The sequence below is a fragment of the Meleagris gallopavo genome, chromosome 2 (assembly GCF_000146605.3).
Source record: "Meleagris gallopavo isolate NT-WF06-2002-E0010 breed Aviagen turkey brand Nicholas breeding stock chromosome 2, Turkey_5.1, whole genome shotgun sequence".
NCBI lineage: Eukaryota > Metazoa > Chordata > Aves > Galliformes > Phasianidae > Meleagris > Meleagris gallopavo.
This window is the reverse complement of record NC_015012.2, coordinates 87183116-87202395: the sequence shown is the minus strand read 5'-3', so window position 1 is coordinate 87202395 and position 19280 is coordinate 87183116. Positions and strand designations below refer to the sequence as shown.

General features: G+C 40.7%; 1 protein-coding gene across 1 annotated transcript in view; it reads left to right on the top strand.

Annotated features, from left to right (window-relative positions):
- LOC104909960 (elongin-A-like) overlaps window positions 1–17270 on the top strand; it is a 61794-nt gene extending 44524 nt beyond the window's left edge. Inside the window, exons 5-15 of the mRNA XM_031552247.1 lie at window positions 2–73; window positions 5979–6035; window positions 8227–8339; window positions 8706–9405; window positions 10723–10822; window positions 11727–11891; window positions 12477–12574; window positions 13360–13540; window positions 13913–14036; window positions 16513–16631; window positions 16770–17270. Coding sequence (XP_031408107.1) covers window positions 2–73; window positions 5979–6035; window positions 8227–8339; window positions 8706–9405; window positions 10723–10822; window positions 11727–11891; window positions 12477–12574; window positions 13360–13540; window positions 13913–14036; window positions 16513–16631; window positions 16770–16831 — 1791 coding nt within the window. The 3' untranslated portion in view covers window positions 16832–17270. The remainder of the gene's footprint in view (window position 1; window positions 74–5978; window positions 6036–8226; window positions 8340–8705; window positions 9406–10722; window positions 10823–11726; window positions 11892–12476; window positions 12575–13359; window positions 13541–13912; window positions 14037–16512; window positions 16632–16769) is intronic.
- The last annotated feature ends 2010 nt before the right edge of the window (window positions 17271–19280 follow it).

The window sequence follows — 19280 nt, the reverse complement described above, 5'->3', positions numbered from 1 at the left end:
GGGGCGGAGCGCGGTGCGGAGCAGCGTGCGGGCGCTGAAGTCGCGTCTGAGCCGCGCGGAGGACCCTGCGGAGGTAGCTGAGTGGAGGCTGCTGGGCCTGTTAGAGCTTGTTAGGGCGGCGTCAAGGAGAAAGGCCGAGTACCTAGGTATAGCGCTGCCGTGCCTGAAGCACGCTGTGTGGCAGCGGTGCTGTCAAGTCCTGCCTTGGCTGGAGATGCTGAGCTGAGCTGAGCTGCGGCGGTGCTCGGTGCTGTGTTCGTAAGGGCTTCTCGCAGTGAGAGAGGCGTTCCTGGTGCGCTCCGATGGTGCGCAGTGTGGGATCTGATACGTCCCTGGTACGGGGAGAATAGGGCTGCTCTCCTACCTGGGAGGAATTAAGCTGTCTGTAGGAGAACAGGGCTGCTCTGTAGCTGCAGGAAGCAGATAAGGAGTGCCTGCACTAAAAAAGCATCCGTTCAGAGTGGCTCAGGGCCATGTAAGATGGGCCCTCCTCAGGTTTTGAGGCACGGAGAGGGGAGAAGGAGGGAAGGCACACCCTGTGGGAGTGATGCAGGAATCTGGCAGGCAGTTTCCTAGTGAATGTTGTTTGACAAAAGATAGTGTATTCAAAAGGGACTGTAAAGATAAGCAGCCAAACCAGAACTTCTTGAAGGGCTGAATTCTAGCTGAAAATAAAAAGCACGCTTTTGTGGTGGGTTGGTTGGTTTGCAGGGTGTTGGAAGTTAATGCAAGCTTGTGAAAGTACTTGGAAGCAAAGAGCACTTAATTTGCGTTGTCCTTGGTGGGTAGTAAACTTAAAAAATCTTCATTACTATGTTCAAATCTACTGTGTGTGTTTATACATGTTGAAAAATATTGTTTTGCTTAGCCAGTAATGGTTTGTCTTCCTAATGCTGATTCTATAAGCTTTTTCTGTCCAAATGAAATACCTGTGTGCAGGAGGTACTTCAGGTGTTTCACCTTGCAGTTCTTGTGCTGCAGAAATGATCAGATTTTAGTCTTTACAATTTGTTTATAATTGATAGAATCCTTAGCGTTGAAAGGTGCCTCTGAGGGCCATCTATTCCCCTGTGATGAATAGGGACACCACAGTTAGATCCGGTTGCCCAGGGCCTCACCTTGAATGTCTCCAGGGATGGGGCATCAGCCACAAGATGAGGTGACCTGTTCCAGAGCCTCACTGTAAAAGAATGTTTTCCTTACATCTAAACTTAAGTTTAGTGTTCGTACGCTGTTCTGAACAGAAGATGGAGAAGAGAGAAACGATTCCAGGAGTAACTTCTTAAGGGCTTTCAAAACAGACAGCTTAAGAGACAAAAATGTGGTTGGCCCTGGTGAGGTGGATTTGGCTCTGTAAGTGAGGAGATGCTTAGTTTTTACCTCAGATGAGCTGAAAGCAAGTGCTGTGTCAGCTGGGTCTAATGGTGGTGCTGTAGCACTTCTGCAGGCCCTGGTAGAGCTGTGTCTGGTGAGATAGAAATAGCTATAGGTAGCAAGGAATAAGGAGGGAAGGGAGAAACTGATAACTGGAAATTGGCAGGCATGAACTGTGCTAGTAATAAAAGGTTAGTCTAGTAAGAAAACATTTGTGGCATATTTAAAGGTAAAGAGGAATGTTTTAAATAAGTACAGAAACAATAATAAATCAGTATCGCAGGTAGGTGTTGGTGTTGCTGAATATTTCTTTTCCATGCTTCTTTGTCTAATCTTGTCACTGTTCTTACTAGCTACCAAATACTTGGATGTGACAGGAACCAGGGAAGATTCAGAACATCAGTTGTTCATCTTAAAAGCTTTGCAGTATGTCAGGTTTAATGGCTACTCTGGAGAGAAAGAACTGACCAAAAAATGAGCAGAACTGGTGATTAAGGTATTGAATGATCCTTAAGAAAGTAGAGAAGTTCATCGGGTCTGGAAAAAGAAACCAAAAACAAAACTGTTGCTTTGTGCTGTTGTTTCTATCAGTAAACAAAAGCATCTGTCCCACTGAAGACTGTGAAGCATTTTAATGAGCAGCTGTGAAATGTTGCATGTAAGGTGCAACTGGTGTAGAATTAAAGCTTGGTGCTATGATCAGTGCCACTCGATGAGATTTCGTGTAGATATGTACCACCAAATTCATTTTGTATTCAGCTGATAGTACCTGTCATAAATATGCTTAAAATCTCTTAGAACATTTGACTTGCTGCTATGATGTTGGTTACTGTAGCAGAGTTACATACCTGATGCAATACATAAAATGGACTGAAATTGCACTCAGCAAAAATAAGTGACAGCCCTCATCAGAACAAAATGTTTTCTGGGGGGAAGTGATTACGCATCTCTTCTTGACTGGATCTTACTCAAATCTTTCTTAATTTAGAAGACAGCAAGCATTGCATTAAAATGTTACAAGTACTAAAGTAACTTTGCATCAAATAACGAAGAATCTGGGCAGCCTTGATCGTGTGCGAGGCTGTGCTCATTTGAGCAGCATGCATTTTAACATGGCTCAGTGGAAAGTCACAGCTGGAAGCAATGGATATAGGTCATTCCAGATAGGAGACTGTATTTTGGAAAGCACTGACTCAGAAAATGATTTGGAGCTCTGATGTGTTACCGCTTGAGCATGAAATTGCAGTACAATGCAGTGGCTTATGGAATAAATGCTATCTTTGGGTAGTTAGCATTTGTTAGTTAGTTTGGGTTGTTACTACTGTCATATAGTTTTAGAGGGGCAATTACAGGAATATTATATCGTGCTGTGGGGGCACATTTTTTTTAAAAAAAAAAGCGTCAAGCTGAAAAGATTTCAGTGGCAGCAGAATGGTTGTAGTTATGGCTAGCACAGCTTCTGAAGCTCAAGAACTCAATCTGTTTGGCCCTAAAACTGTGGAAAAGGTAATCTTATGCTCTGTTAGTTAGCAGAAAGATAATGAGTCAATGGTTGAAAGCAAAGCTATACTTTTTATTTATTTGGAAACAGGTTTATTTAGTGAGGACAACTGAGCATATCATACAAGTGCCTCATTTGGGAATGCACTGGGTTTTCTAACCTGTTGTCTTTAATCATAGAATCAGAATTGGTTTAAGATCATCTAGTTCCAACCCCTGTGCTATAGGCAGGGACACCTCCTTCTAGACCAGGTTGCTTAAAGCCCCATTCAGCCTGGCCTTGAGTGCCTCCAGAGAGGGAGCATCCAAAGGCCTCTCTGGGCAGCATTCTTTCAGGTGGTTCTTGATGTAGATTCACAACTTGCTGAAATGTGATGGTCTCTGTTAGTGAAAAGAGCAGGCTAAACAATCATAAGGAACCCTTTGAAGGCGTGAGGAAGAGGAGAGAGGGAAAGAGAAGTTGCTGTGGTGAAATGAAATGAGCCAGTCCCTTGGCCTGATGGCCTGGGGACTTGTAGGTGGGCCCCATCCTTCTGAGGGTCTGGCTCAGCCAGAAGGGACGTGATGCCAGGGCTCTGTGCAGGAGGTCTGCAGGGCTCTGTGCAGGGAGCAGACATGCCTGGTGTACCTGGCCCTGTTCTTATCATTGCTCTGCTTTCAATTTTCACTCTGGAAAACTGATCACATGCTTCTTGCCTTTGCCCTCTGCTTCCGGATGCCTCATCTCCTTCATCACAGCTTGCTCTGTTGGCACCTAGACTTCTGTTTCAGACAGCATGTGTGTGCTGGCTGTCCGTTTGTCTGTGAGGCCGTGCTTCTGTCCATTCACAGTGTGAACGCAGGCAGGCAGAGCTCTCTCCTTCAGCAGTCCCTCAGGTGCGGGGCTGCAGGTCTTGCTGCAGACTGAGCTGTGCCCTGCTCTCAAGAGATCAGTGCTTCTCTTCTAGGGATTTTTAGCATTTGGTAATTGCTTTGGGTTTTCTTCTTAATGAAACTTGTGTTTTATCTTACGTTTGCAAACGTCATATACATCTCAGGAAAGCAAAATGAGCAGTGTGGACTTTGTCTTAGAAAACATTGGAAGTTTTGTCTTTCATTAAGACATGCTGACTGTTTTCAGACATGCTTGTCATCTGGGTACTTCTATAACACAGCCTATTCTGAATTTGTATGAGTAGTAATTGCTTGCTTCCTGAATCTGTTTCAGAGATTCTTCTGAAATGAACTCAGCTCTATAAATTAACCCCTCGAGAGAAAATTCTCCAAATCCCCATTGTCTCTGTAGCTTGATGACAACATCTTTTAGCATAGTGGTGTGTAGGATTGTTTCTGTGGGATTTATTCCCAGCGATTTGTACTGCTTGATTATCTAGTCCGCCTACAGAGCGAAATGTACCTGCTCAGCAATGGGTTACTTCCTTCTGATTGCAAAATAAATTGAATGAATATAATTTTAATAATGAATCAAAATGAGCTAAAATTGACACTGATAACTTAGTTTTTAATGCTTGTGATTAGCATTGTGAGCAAATTATTATTATTATTTTTTTACTGAGCTTTGTAAGCATCTTTGCAGCATATACTTTTTCCTGGTGGGGTTTTTTTAGGATAAGTCTTCAGCTCGTGGGCTGGATCTGTGAAGAGTCCAGGAAAAGGTAACCATCAAGCTTGTAACATCCTGAGGAGGATGAGCCATTCTCCTGAGATGGAAAACTGGTTTTAATTTCTTGCTAGGCTGTGCAACGTTTCTCTTGAAGTTCTTCAGATTTCAGTAACTGTACTGTAGCACAGATGTGTGAGAGGAAGCACTGCATGTCAGATATGCTGATAGAACCTCTGCACGATGAAGTTCAGTGATACTCCACTTCCAGCGTACTTCAGGAATAGTGAGGTTTTTCATAGAATCCTTCGAGTTGGAAGGAACCTCTGAAGGCCATCGAGTCCAACTCCCCTGCAATGAACAGGGAATCTTTGTAGAGAAAAACAACCCCGTAATGTAGTTTGTAAGTTATTCTTAAACAGTGCTGCTCGCTTATTTTTTTTTTTAATACCTTTTGCCTCCTGTTATTGTTCAGAAGCAATATCTAGTATGCTAAATGGCAGTTATTCTGGCATTTGTTACTTAAACCATCATTGCTATTACTGAAGTTAAAAAAGCTTTTGGATTATTATCTTTGCATTCCAGCAGGCTCCTGCCATTGCATTTAGAAGTGGTAATGATCTGAAAACCCAGATAAGTGTTCCAGGCTTTGCTGGAGCCCTACAACATCCTGTAATTTCAGTTACACATTAATTTTGTCATTGCATAACACAGCTTCGTAGGTGTTTGTGAAGGATAAGGAAAATTGTGTGTATTCAAACACAAGACTTAGATGTGCTGCTCACCCATCGTCAAAGAAATTCATACTCTGTTTACAAATGGAACTTCTGTATTTCTTTTTTTTTAAAAAAAACCCTCTCAAAAGAAAATGGGCTATTTAGTGTGTATTTGAAAAATATGTTCCTACTTATTAAAAAAAAGAAGCAAACACACAACAGCAACATTTAATCAAACATACGTGCTCTGCTGGTGTGAAACAACAGCTTTTGTAGCTTGATTTGGTCTTATTAGCATACAAACAGCAGTTAAGGATTCAAAACCTGTTGTTTTTCACACTGAACGCCTTTGGGCTTGTTTTCTCTTTGCCTTGAATGGTGAAGGAGAGTGGAGGCTCCCTGCTTTCTGCAAGGTCCTGTTTCTCCACAGCGCAGCCTTTGAATGAACTCTGTGCTAGAGCAGGGTCACTGACATAACAGGAGTGGGTCGTGTATGTAGCATGTGCTGCTGTATTATTGATCTCTAATGTAATCTCTGTAGTATTAAGTACATACTTACTGGATTTTCTGGTGTTACTGCAGTTTGGGGTATAGCAGAGCAACGCTGGTTTACAGCTCAGACTTCTTATATTGCACTCCTATACTACACATACAAGCTCACATTTTCCTGGATTTACTGGATGTTACTCAAGCTTTATTGTTTAAACACGGCAATGGGGATGAGAAAAGCAGGATAGGATTTACAGTCATATGTCTAAATATAATAAAATTTGAAAATTTCCTTCCAGATTCTAAGAGTACTTGAGCTACTACAGGATTTGGATATATCGCTGGATATTCTCACAGTAAGTGACTAATAATAACCTTACACAGTGAATGACTATGGAAGAGTTCAAAATTCAGGGATCTGCTGTCCCAGAAGCAGTGAGCACTGTTACATCTTGTAATTCTACTCTTAGCCATTGTTCACTTAGAACTCTGTATAACAAGCTTTGGAGCCTTCTCCAGAAACCGTGCAACTTGACAAATGCATTGAAGCAACAGTGTTAGTATTGAGCAGATCTGAATGTCCAGAGAAAGCTTTGCTGTTTAAGGCTGGTTTCCTTTCGCTTTACAATTGCTTTCAGATCAGTGCTTAAGATGAAACAATTGTGGGCGATTGATTAGGTCAGTTGTCTAAATGCATCTCTAACTACCAGCCCTGGGTTAGCATCTTGCATTTAAAGAGTAGGTGTCCCAAGTTATAGTAATACTTGGGACTCCTTTGTGTCCTTACCCAAGCTACATCCTGTCAGGTTTTGCACTGGAAATTCTCACACTGGTTTAGGAAGCTCCTGTTTCCTTTGGCAATGTGTCTGTATTTTGGAAAGAAGAAAAATGTGTGTTGAGAGAGAGCTCAGTGCAGAATGAGAGAAAAATATGGTAATTATTTGGCCAGCTAATTTAGGCAAAGGCATTTACCTGCCTAAAGACAGATGGCTTCTGCTAGGATACAGCAATTTTTTGGTATTTATTTTGGAAAATGAAGTAATCTTCATGTGAATTGTAATTAACTATTTAAAATGACAGAGAGCTTCCATAGGCAATTGCTTGCATGCTCCAATGTGACAGACTGTGATGGAAGCCTTCAAGAGAGATAGAGGAAAGAGTTATTAAACAATTGAAGATCCTATGTATTTTTTTTTCTTAAAGCTCTTCTAGGGATGTAAATGCTGCACTGGCATGGTGCTGTGGTTTGACCTGGCAGATGGCTAAGCACCACACAGGTGTTCATTCATTTCTTCCCCTTCTTCCCAGAGGGATGGGACTAGTAGGTTGAGATGAAACAATTTATGAAAACAGAGAAAAGGAAAAGGATAATAGTTATGAGTATATATAAATAAAAAGCCATGGCTGTGTGTGTGTGTATATATATGTATACATACATACATACACACACATATATATACACATACATACATACATACACACATATATATATATACATACATACACACACACAGAGCCATGGCTTTTTATTTCCATAAATTGCCTATGGAAGCCCTTTGTCATTTTAAACAGTTAATTACAATTCACATGAAGATTACTTCATTTTCCAAAATAAATACCAAAAAATTGCTGTATCCTAGCAGAAGCCATCTGTCTGTAGGCAGGTAAATGCCTTTGCCTAAATAAAAATGTGTATGTAACAAGTAATGCAGAAGCAATTGCTCACCACCCCCAACCGATGCCCAGCTAGCTTCCTGAGCAGTGGAAGAGAGATGAACATCCTTCACAACTTATGGGAACATCCTTAACTAGTAAGCAAGAGCAGTAAATAGATTGCTGTTGACTTAAATTCCAGAGTTTGCATGCATCTTAAAAGTGAGAGCTTGTGAATCAGATAGCACAGGATTGAAAAATTCACCCATGGTGACTGTATACTCAAAAAGTTTGCAGGATAGTTCTGTTCAGACAACACAGAACTCAGCAGAGCAAGATTTGAAGACTCAACAACTTGAAAATAATTGAAGTGTAGAACAGTGAACATGATGGATCTTAAATATCAAGGGTTTATTCTGTGGCTGTGACTGAGTTTACTCATATGAACTCTGCTTATCTGACACCTTTGCCTTGTAATACTCCTCACTGAGATTTTTTTAAGATTACAATACAGTGCTCATATGTGCTCTCTAATATGCTACACTGTACATATATAAGCCTAAAGAAAACCTGAATTGATTAAATTAGTTTACTTTAGCAGTATCCATTTTGTGGGCCTAAGTGTTCAGACCAAGTGAAATTTCTGATATACATAAGTTTAATGGAGAAAAGTGGCTTTATGAACTAAGGCTGTTTGTTGTTCCCCATGTTTGGTTATAATTATATCCCTTGCTTTCACTTCTGCTTGTAGTGCAACGCGTGTGCTTATTTAGCTGCCATAAGACTACTCAGACTTCCATGCTAGTATGGTTTGTAACAGTTTTAGAGGTGGTTTTACTTGGGATGCTTTCTGTGATTGGTTTCGCTCATCTTTCTTGTACTTTTCTCCAACAGGAAACTGGCATAGGCAAAACAGTTAACAGTTTTAGGAAACATGCCACTGCTGGAAATGTAGCTAAATCCCTGGTAAAGAAATGGAAAAAGCTCATTCCTCCAGAAGACAAAAGGTAGGTGTGAACTTGCTTTTTCTTTTCTTTTCTTTTTTTTTTTGGAAGGGTTAATTATACTGCAGTGTAATTTAATACAATAGAATTTGGAAATCTTAGAAAAGTATTTGGACTGACAAATATACATTGTGACAAATCCATAAACTGAATGACAGAAATGAATGTTACTTTTGCAGAATAACTAGAAAGCAAACCAGTGACTGGTTTGATCCATTAGCCAGTCAGCACTCAAACTTCAAGTCCTGTAAGAATTATGCCATGTGATCTGATTTAATGCTTTTTATTTACTCTAATAAAACAAAAGGCTGTTTCTTCAAGGATTTAACATCTGCTGTAGCATGGGGTATGATTCCTTTCGTGTTGCAGTGGTCACAGAGAAAGAAAACAAAACATCGAAAAAGATGAGATAAAATCTTCAGTTTCCAAGGAAGGGAAGCCTTCAGAGAAGTCCAAAACATCTGTACCAGCCTCCCAAAGTTCCAATAGCTCGTCCGTATCTAGAAAGCTGAACAAGCAGCGTAACTGTATTGAAAAAAAGCACCAAAATAGAGACCCTGACTCTCAAAAAGACCGTGATAACAGAAGAACATGTCATGGCAGAGGTTCTAAACATACTTCCCTGGAGACAAGTCCTCAAGGTAAAGAAAGCGACTGTAAAAAGAGAGCCTCCGAGGACAACAAGAAAGCTCCAGAAAAGCAGCGTTCCTGTAGAGCTGGTAAAGACTCCTTCCCAAAGAAGGAGAAGCCTAAGCATGCTTCCAAACAGAGAGATCCTAAGATTGTGACAAAATTGAAAGAAAAACTTGCTGTGAGAAGCAAAGGCGAATTATCTGGTGATGAGGAATTTGAGCCCCCTACTATGTCTTTTGAATCTTACCTGAATTACGATCAGGTTACAAAAAAGAGAAAGAGGAAAGCTTGTTCTACAAGTGAACGTCCAGAGAAGTGCAGTGAACAGAAGAGCAGCTCATTACCACAAAAGACTGCAACGTTTTCTCGTGCAAATGAGGGAGGAAAAAAAGTACAAAACGCTGAAGATGATCAATCAGGAACTCCCAGCAAAAAGGTAAACCACTGTGCAATTGAGATGAAAGCAGACCAACTGCAGACAAATAAGTGTTCCAGCCTCTTACTTTCAGTGAAATTCAGCTGTGTTTATTTCAAGAACAGATTGTGTGGTTTTGACATAAATTGCGTTGTATTGGCCAATATTTATGGATAATTTGGGCAGAAAAGATTTGTTGTGTACTGACAGTTTTAATCAATTTGTCTCATTTTTCAGCTATTTCCTATCTGGCAGTGGTCTTTGATCAATATCTGCTAGTCTGCTTTTCACCCACAGCTTCATTCTTGACTGGCTTAGTTTATGGTTGCAGCAGATGTTTGTGCATGACACAGCTGTTCTGTAAGAAGCTGCAGCTCTTTATTAGTTAGATCTGCATTGGGAATAAACAGACTTCTAATGCATTAAAGTAAACCAAGTAAACATGCTTTATGATTTAGGTCTTATAAGAAGCTGATTGTGCAGAGGGAATTAGAGGTCTCTTGGATCTCTTATCTTGATTGTGAGTGAAAGCTCTGGGGGCTGCTTATTTTGTGAAGGATCTGCAGTACAAATGTGACATCTATGCCAATGGAGAAGTATTAATATAGGGGCTTGTGCATGATACTCCAGCATAAGCTTGAGAATTGAGGGAAAGTTGAGCAAAGAATCTTGCTTTTGTTGTGAAAAGTTATTAAAGATAGCTGCAATAAAGTTTGGGAAGATGCAGGTTCTGGGTTCTGAGTTCCTGGCTTACAACCAGAAGATATCCAAGACCTGATTTAGGGATTGTCCAAAATGGTGGATGTTGGTGGAAGCAGGCACTTACCAGATTCCTGAGCTTTTAAATCACTTTTTAAGGGGTATGTCCAGGAGGACTTCAGATTATGTGGCTGATCAAGCACAGTATTGGAGGCTAGGGAGAACCAGCTCTAAAGCTGTTTCTTGCTTTTTTCTCTAGCATGGCATTTAGCTTGCCTTTAAACATCTAACTCTGTTTTTGTCATCTTGCAGTTTTGCCTTGTTCACTGCATGCCTGTAACCTCAGTAGCAACTCATCTGTAAGCCTGTTAGCTGAACACATCTGTTCCTTTCTTTAATTGCTGATTATGCACTGTCTCCAGATATCCCACTAAGTTCCTTCAGTGATGTAGTATTGTGGTAGAGTATGGAAGAATATGCTGAAAAGCAATGCAGTGAGTAAATTTTAGTGCAGTGAAGCAGTAGTATCAGTTACTGTAGGTAATTTTTGGTCTCACTTAATCTTTTTCTGTAGTTTATTTTAAGCCTTGGTAAACCCAAATTGTAACAACGAAGCAATGTTTTCTTGACTGTGCACAGGCCAAGGTGGCATCCCTCCAAGATCTTCTTAATACTCCACTGCCTAAATTTCTGCCAGGCATCTTAATCTCCTCTCCCCCATATGCTGCTGACTTTAAAGGTAAGTAGTATGCAATGCTGAGAAATCTGAAACAGCACATGTTTTTACATCTCTATCTAGGGTTGTCTTCATCTCCTTTCTAATAAGCTGTATTAGCTCGTCTTTCTGTGGTGAGAAACCACCTTTCTTTCAATTACTTTTCTGCGGAACTTGTTTTGAATCTGAAGGGAGATATAATGGCTTCCCTCTTACAGCTTTCTAAATGAAGAAATGCTGTAAAAGATTAGCATGGAGGTAGAGGAGATGTAGGTCAGGTAGTCGTTCTATAGCCTCCATTTATCTTTGCTCCAGTCTATCTATGCCTTATCACGGGGGTATAGCCCTAGTAGGAATTGTCTTAGGGAAACACACCAGTTCTGTCTTCAGCAGAGGAGCTGGCTGCATCCTTACGTGTAGGTGACACAAAGTGCCAGTGGTTTCCCCTCGCAGTTCCTGTGAGGTTTCAGTGATTTCACATCCCCGTGGTCTTGAAGTATCATTGCTGTTGCACCTTCTGGCTTGCCAGGATCAATAGAATGTGATGCACTAGGGGCTTGAAGTAACCCAGATGTCAGTACAGCTCGTGTAATTCTAAGCATCCAGATTGGAAGGGGGAGGCTGAGGCTGGGCAAAAGTTGATGCACATAGACCTGAGCTAAGTAATGTGAGCCTAATGTGAGTTTGTGCAGCACAAATTACACTTTGATTACACTTTCAATATAGTTGCTGTCTTGCTGTTAGATGTTAGTTGCTGTCATGAGGGCTCCAAACTATAACAGGTACATTATTATTATTTTTTTTTTTTGAAACACGAATATTTGTGTGTACTAATAGCCATTTCTCTGAGAGCTGAATGGTTAAAGCCTTGTAATGTGCCTGAAGGTAAAAGAAACCCTGGCTGATGTTTTCTTGGTGACTCCCCTAGAGCCTGTTGTGGAAGCACACCAGCAAGTCGGTGAGATAGTTCAATTCACAGGACGGAGACTGAACTCCAAGATGCAAGTCTACTCCGGCTCTAAACCAGTCTGTCTTTCAAAGATGCTTACACTGTACGAGCTGTGCATCCGTGTGCTTCAAAATAATATTGATTGTGAGTATTTTAAGAGCTCTGTAGCAGGCTGTGCTGAATGAGTATCTGATTTATTTTCTTTCTCTGTGCCCAGGCTGGCCTTCTAGAAGATGGACATTGTCCCTCCCTATAGATAATGACAGAGCAGACCAAAAGGCACTTAGAAAACTGGATTTGTAATCATGTTGAAATGTACCTTTGTTTTGAAGGCTTAACTTCAGAAAAAGATCCAATTGTTAGTTAAAATACGGGGTCCTATAAAGCCAAAAAAAACCCACAACACCTGACTTCCCTTCAAAATGTCTGTTTATGTAAACTAAAATGAGTGATCAAGAAGTCGTTCATTCTGTTATGTATGCAGAGAGGGGAGTGATGCCTATCAGTAAAAACAGGGCAGCAACTATTCCAGGATGCTTATTCCATCCTCACACATTGCTGCCAGACAGTTTGAGTCTGTTGAAATCAAGTATTTTTATGCTCTGACTTAAAAACTTGTGTTCTTCTGTTTTTGCTACAATTTTATTTTTATTTTTAAACTGCTTGGTAAGTGGTGTTACACACTGAGGAAAACATGCCAGCTGTTCCAAGTGCTGTCCTCTGTTGTAGTGCTGCATGAAGTAGGAGGTGTTCCCTTTGAGATCCTCGAGCCTGTGCTAACACGCTGCACACCAGAGCAGTTGTTTCGAGTAGAGGAATGTAATCCGGTAAATTCTGCCTTGTTAAATTCAGGGAATCACAGAGGAGATTGGGCATCTGTCTGCCTTCCCTGCACCCCTTTTGATAGAGGTTCTTCAATGGCTTACGCTGTTTTCTTTTTCTTGTGCCCTGATATACTTCTTTCTTTCTCAACTATTAGGATTTAAAGCATTTGAGAGAATTATTACTGATGTCTAAATGAAAGTCATTGTGGGTAATAAAAGCATTTTTATTTCCTGAAAATAAGAGAGGGAGGGTGGAAAAGCCAGCAACAAAGAAATAACATTTGGCACAGTAGGACCAAGTGTTTTCAGGCTTAAAACCAGCAAAGATTGCAAAGCATATATGAAATGTCATTGCAGGTACTTCCCAATTTGTGTGTGCTAGGTCTCTCATGTACAGTGCTAAGCTTTTGGCTCCATGATGTGTTTGGACATAGGTGTTCTAAGTGTGTAGCACTTCGTGGTGTAAGTTGATCACTTCTTTGCATGTCTGAAGTTGAGAGCTGGTATGGCCTGAGCCTGTGCTGGAAACACAAATGTAGTCTGAAAGCACAGCTCATTAACCCAAACACAGAGCCCTGCTGGAGCTACGGGATGTCTAAGCTGAAGGTGGCATCTCTCTATGGCACTGTCATGCCCTGTGGTGAGGGCACTAGAGAGAGCACATCTGGTGGGATTTGTTCTGCACTCCAGTGGGTGATCTGGCTTTGCCTACAGTCTCAGCTAAGCAGGTACGCTTAGAAATGTTGCCTTAAAAATCTTGATTTAAAATACCTTGTGTTCAAACTAAGACGTTTACAGAAGAGTCTGACCATCTGTGGAAGAAACACTGCCAGAGGGATTTTAAAAATGAGAGCCTCCTGGAATATGAATGTTGGCGGGAAATGTACTTGAGACTCTTCAATGAGAGAGAAGAAAAGCTGAAGATGCTTACAAAAAACATTCTTTCAGCTCAGTCTGAGAAACCAAAAGGTAATATCTGTGGACAGCTTTCCAGTTCTCAAAGCTCACTCTCTTTTGTTCTTCTTGAGACTTACTATGTGGGGCTTAGTGACATGTTTGCTCTAATCACTGGTGCTGTATATCTAGGAGAAGGCATCAAGTAAAGATGCTGCTTATATATTAATAGAAATTGCACACAAAATGAATACATGCATTGATACAGCATGTTAACATGTAATATGTGCAGCACATTGTAGACAAGCCTGAGTTTACTGGTTAGACTTCTAGAAATTGGCTCACAATCATATTCTTAACTAAATTTTGAACTTAAAAAAAATAAAAAAATAAAAAAAAAATGGGGGGGGGAAGTCACATTTCCTCTGCTCCTTGCTTCTGCATTAGGCCGGCAAGTAAAGATGGCTTATGTGACCAGTGCAGCAAAGCCACCCAGAAGCATTCGCCGACAACAGGGAATCCATGGAACAGCAGGATCTGTCACCCAACTCCACCTCACAGATAAGTGGAAGTAAGTGTTCTGTACTGCCCTTTTAATTGGAGATGTCAGTACAAAAACTTGCTGGCAAAATATTTTTGAAGTTATAAATAGCTCTCTGTTTACTTCACTTCCTTAAGCAGCTTGTGGCTAGAAAATAACTTGCCTTTTAAGTCTGGTCTGCTCCTCTGCTGTGTGTGCACTGTCATTGCACGTTTCTCCGTGCGTTGCTGATGAATTCATCCTCCCAGCTGAAGAGTCAGTGGCCACTGTTTTTCTGTAGGTTACATTAATGCTGCTTGACATCCTAGGGAGATCCCCAGTGCTGATGTTTTGTATTTGTAAACCTGCTTAGTAGTCTTGCATATTATCCTGTTAGCATAAGGTCCTGGCGTGTGATGGAGCTGACCAGAGAGAATCTCAGCAACCATTAACACACTTGACTAGGCTTTTGCTCTGGAAAAGACTGTCCAGTAGCAGCAGCTAACACTAATCTCTGGAGGAACAGGAAATTAGGATTCCTCAAATATTTGTTTGTTTCTGACCACTTAGTTCATGGCAGTTCTACAGCTAAAGAAGAGCTGTGGGGTTTGTCCTGTCATTTCTGCTGGCTTAATGATTTCCTCTTACACCTAAGAAGATGCCTGCAATAGGGAGATAAACCAGCTGTGGCACCAGCTTCAACTCCCTTCTCAACTATATGAAGAGATTTTTCTTCATTTTATCTGCTCTTGTCCAAGAGGAAAAACATACCTGTGTTCAGGCAGTGTGAATCTTGCACTGTGGTCCCTTACTTTGCTGTGCCTGTGGCTGAGCATTGCAGCCTCCCTTTTCTCCATAATGTCTGGTGTCCCCATGCTGACAAAGCTGCTCTGCAACTAGCTCTGTCAAAATGATCACTTCTGGGTGAAAACTGTTCTGATTGTTCTTGGTTACTCTGAATTTGCCGACAGTCATGCAGGCTGCTGAATATGTGAGTGTAAAGTGACAGCTGGGAATGGGGAGTATAAAACTTCAGCTGTTGCAAGGATAAGGCTTGCTCTAACTTACTATAACAATGTCAGCAGAGTTGCTTTCATATAGCTTCTGTCCTCATGCTGCAGGGCCTGTAGTCATGCTGAGTAATTGTTTCTGTGCCTAAGACTCTGAACAAGATAAGCAAACTGACCCCTAGTACAGGAGAGAAAAACACCCCAAAAACAAACAACAAAAAAAAAGCCAACTAGAAAACACTGGGAAAGTATATAAGAACAAAATCTGCTAATTTCAGGAACTTGATTTATTGAGCCGTCCGCCTTATTGTTTGAGATGGTGCTGATAGGAGGCAGGAACAAGAGCCCCCTTGTATGTATGAAATTATTAAAACAAGCTTTTATACCAAATATGACCTTTTCACAGCTGTACCTTTAGGTGATTAAATTAGGAAGGTTCTTTCCAAATCCTGTTACCAGTGAGAAGATAGCCTGCCATCAATGATGTAGTAGGTTAAAGCACTTTGAGTGCAGCTTCTGCTTTCAGCAACCTGTGGGAGGTTGCATCTGTGACAGATTAGCCTTCTGGTTTAGGTGCTTCAGGTACAGTAATGTCCTTTCTGCTCCAGCAACTGAATGACATACTCACATATCATAAATTAGGAGGATCTGCTGTTGTGTGAAAGAAGCTGTAAGTAGGGTTGCTGCTTTACCTTCTTAGGAAACATGAGTTTGTTTAGGCAAGATGTATTAACTTCACTTCTTTGAGCATGTTCTCTGAAAATCTTCCATCTTTTACTGTGTACGTCTGAAATCTTCACTTGCAGGAGCTAAAAGGGCCATGAGGCACACATGCAGATCCCCAGCAGGATGTTTGCATTTTGCCATGTGGTAGTTTAACTGGCAGCAGGCGTTAATAACTGACTCTGAGGCATATAAGGCTGCCTGGATTGCTGACATCATGCTGGCAGCTAAATGCTGGGTTGGTTTAACTGTCCTGCACAGAGCAGATGCCTCCTGCGGTTACCTCAGGCCTTGTCCTGTTGACTGATATATCTAACCTAACAGTTAGGGTTACTGTGCCTTTTTCTAGGCATTCCTAACTTAAAAACAACAACAAAACACAGCTGAAAACTCACTGTGTCACTTTGCTCTCGTTTCCTGGCAGAGAGCTAGTTCAGTTGTGTTCAGAAAGGCAAATAGGAAGGAATTGAACGTGGGCCGTAAGACCCATCATGAGTCATCATGGTGTTGCTAAATATTTTGATCCATCGTAGTCTGATCATTTAATTTTAAGGGTAAATAAGAGGCATCATATCTAACTAAGAAAATCTATGCAAGGACAAAAATGGGCTGGATGACCACTTTGGATTCCTTCTAACCTGAGTTATCTCACAACTGTGGTATATATATCACACTACTGATGATGAAGCAAACTTGTTAAAACACTGCCAGCATTTTTCTCCAGATGAGACAAAGCCACTAGTAGCTTAATTGAAAAATCTATTTTTTTTTTAATTATTTTCTGGCTTTAAAAGAAAAAGGTCTCCAGAAAGCAGAGATGGAAACAATAATTCATCAAATCTGAACTCTACTGGCAGCAGTGGAAGCTCTAGCTCAAATGGAATGACTCAAGATGGAAAGAAGCCTATTAAAAGTAAGTGGAGAGATTATCAGAGTAATTGCTTTAACTTGCTGACTATTAATATATGCTTAATATTATGCTACTATCACATAAATTACTTGTATTATGCTGTAATCCTGACTGGTCTCTCTTGTTTTCTTGTTATTGAAGAAATTGCACCAATCATGAAGAAAACTTTAAAGGCATTGAAATGTAGAGCTGCACGGCGATAAAATGAGGATGTGTATGGAAAGCTTATGGGAATGTTTGTATATTGTGCTACAGTTAATGGAAGTAAAAATAATGTTAACTTCCCAATTTACCTTTGAAAAAATAGTTGTATGCTGCAGGAGCAAATGATTTGCAATAAAAAAGAAGCTGTGGACTCCTTTCATATTGCCACTTCCTTATTCATGAATGAGGAAGACTGAACTGAAATAAGGTCAGTGTTTGGTAACAAATCAGTTCATATGGACTTCTATAGGTTTTTATCTGTTTTGTATAAATCTGAATAAGCTCTTGATGGAAGCACTCAAGCCATGGATATATTTTGCCAAGGTTAGTTAGCACAAGCATTTGAGAAAGGGAAACTTAATATATTTCATTACTTAGGACAGAAAATTGTGTTTTGTTTTTTTTTTTTTTTCCAGTGAGCTTTAAAGGAGAGGTAGAAGAATGTCTTAAGTTTGAATTCTTTCTTTTTTTTTTTTTTTAAAGGTAGGCTGTATATACTTCTGGGGCAAATAGGATAGACTGCAGCAGTGAGTTAATGAAAAGCTGTTCACCATTCAGCTGTTGGGATGTTATTGGTATAAGAATTAAACAAACAAAAAAATATATATATATATTCTCATTGTGTAAGACTCTAAAGGTGCTAAGCCCTTGTACAGTAGTCAGTATTTTGGGAACAAATTAGATGGGAGAGAAGCCAACAACTTTGTCAGCTTGATGTTATGGTCATCTTGTTGGAATCTTACTGGTTTAAGAGTTTCTGTAAGTCTGGGCAGTCTGGAGAAAAGTTGTTTTATACTCTGATCTGCTACTCTGACTCTGCTGTGAAGAGCCCTAACTCAAGACCTTGAGGAATGGGTCCTTTGTGTTCAGAGTGAAAAGATATGGGGTCTTAAATAGCTGTCCTCTCATGAGCTGCAGGCTACTGCAGTTTGGGACTGATCTATGAACGGACTTGCTTTTAGGAATGAGAATTCCTAGTTGCTTCACTTAAAACAGTTTATTTGCAGGAATTTAAGTCTGATTTTTGCCTTCATGGCATGGCTTCCACATGATTGGAGGCTGACTGCAGTCACTAGGTACAAGATAGTTTTGCTATTAACTTGGTTCTTCTATAGGTCTTTGCATTCTGAGGCACATGGTAAGACAGTTGTGAAACTAGCAGCTGCTGCTTTGTCAGGAAACCTTGTGTGAGTTGCCTCAGCATCCTGTAACTTTTTCAATAAAAAAAATACTGCTACAACTAGATCTTATCAGTCTGATAAGGTGTGTGTATTCGCCTATGCATCAAAGCTTGTGCAAGTGCTCTGTACTAGGATTTTAAGTGAGCACATAGGTGGTGTATCATGGTTTATTGGTCAAAGGAACAGAGACATAAATAGGTTGCTCCAAAATGAATGCCTATGTACTTCCATGGAAACGACAACAGATACAAAGAGCACGATAATGCTATTGGATAGAGCAAATTCTCAGCTACACACAGCGCTCTTTTTCAACACAGTTGCTACCATTAGATGTGCATTTTTACCATCAGTTAACAACATTGTGCATGCTGTGCTTGTCAACACTCTGCACCAGTGGAGGTGACCCATTGTTGCCTCTGCTGAAATTGCCACCCATTGCCTCACAGTGCTCACATCCTCACTTTGGTCTCCAGAAATGTTCAGTGTGTCAATGTGTCAATGTTCAAAGTGTCAATGAATGTCAATGGGTGCAATTTTTTCCGCATGGAGGAAAATTCATTTCCATGCCTTTTGTTTCATATGCATGTCAGACACCATTCTGCCAAACTGCCCCTCTGCTACCATCTGTCACACAGCAACAGAATATAATGGGATATGTTCAGCCTCTATTGCCATACCACCACCATCTGCCTCTGAAGTCACGAGGCCAACATCATAAAATAGGAGGCATTACTTTCAGAGCAGCCCTAGTAGATTTTCTTTGTGCATTGCTGCACTGAAAGGAATGAGAGATCAGAGCAGGAATATTGATCTGGAAACCCTTGGGGGAGGAGTTGTGACTGTCTCAAATAAGTGCTGACTAGTGTAATAGGGCTGCAGTGTCAGTCTTCTATGTCTGTAAATATATTTTCTGAGTGGAAATGTTGAGGACTCAAGCCTGGCTGAACAGTCAGTATACCACATGTCATTCATGAGTCTGACTCTGGTCATCATACAGTTGCTAATCAGTCAGTGGCAGAAGTTTAACTCAACTAGAGGCTTGTATTGCAGGTAGTAAATACTTCTTGCCTCTCTCTTCCAGCAGCCTGGCTGCTTTTCCCTCCATGCCATGAGCAATTTCTGTTTGTTTCTGGCAAATGAAATAAGTAATGGAAGAAAACTATGGTTGCAAAAGGAAAGCCCTGCTCTTGTGGAAAAGACCACAAATGAAGGAGATATCTTAAACTGTCCATTTCATGGATAAAACGCACGTTATGTTTCCTGCCAA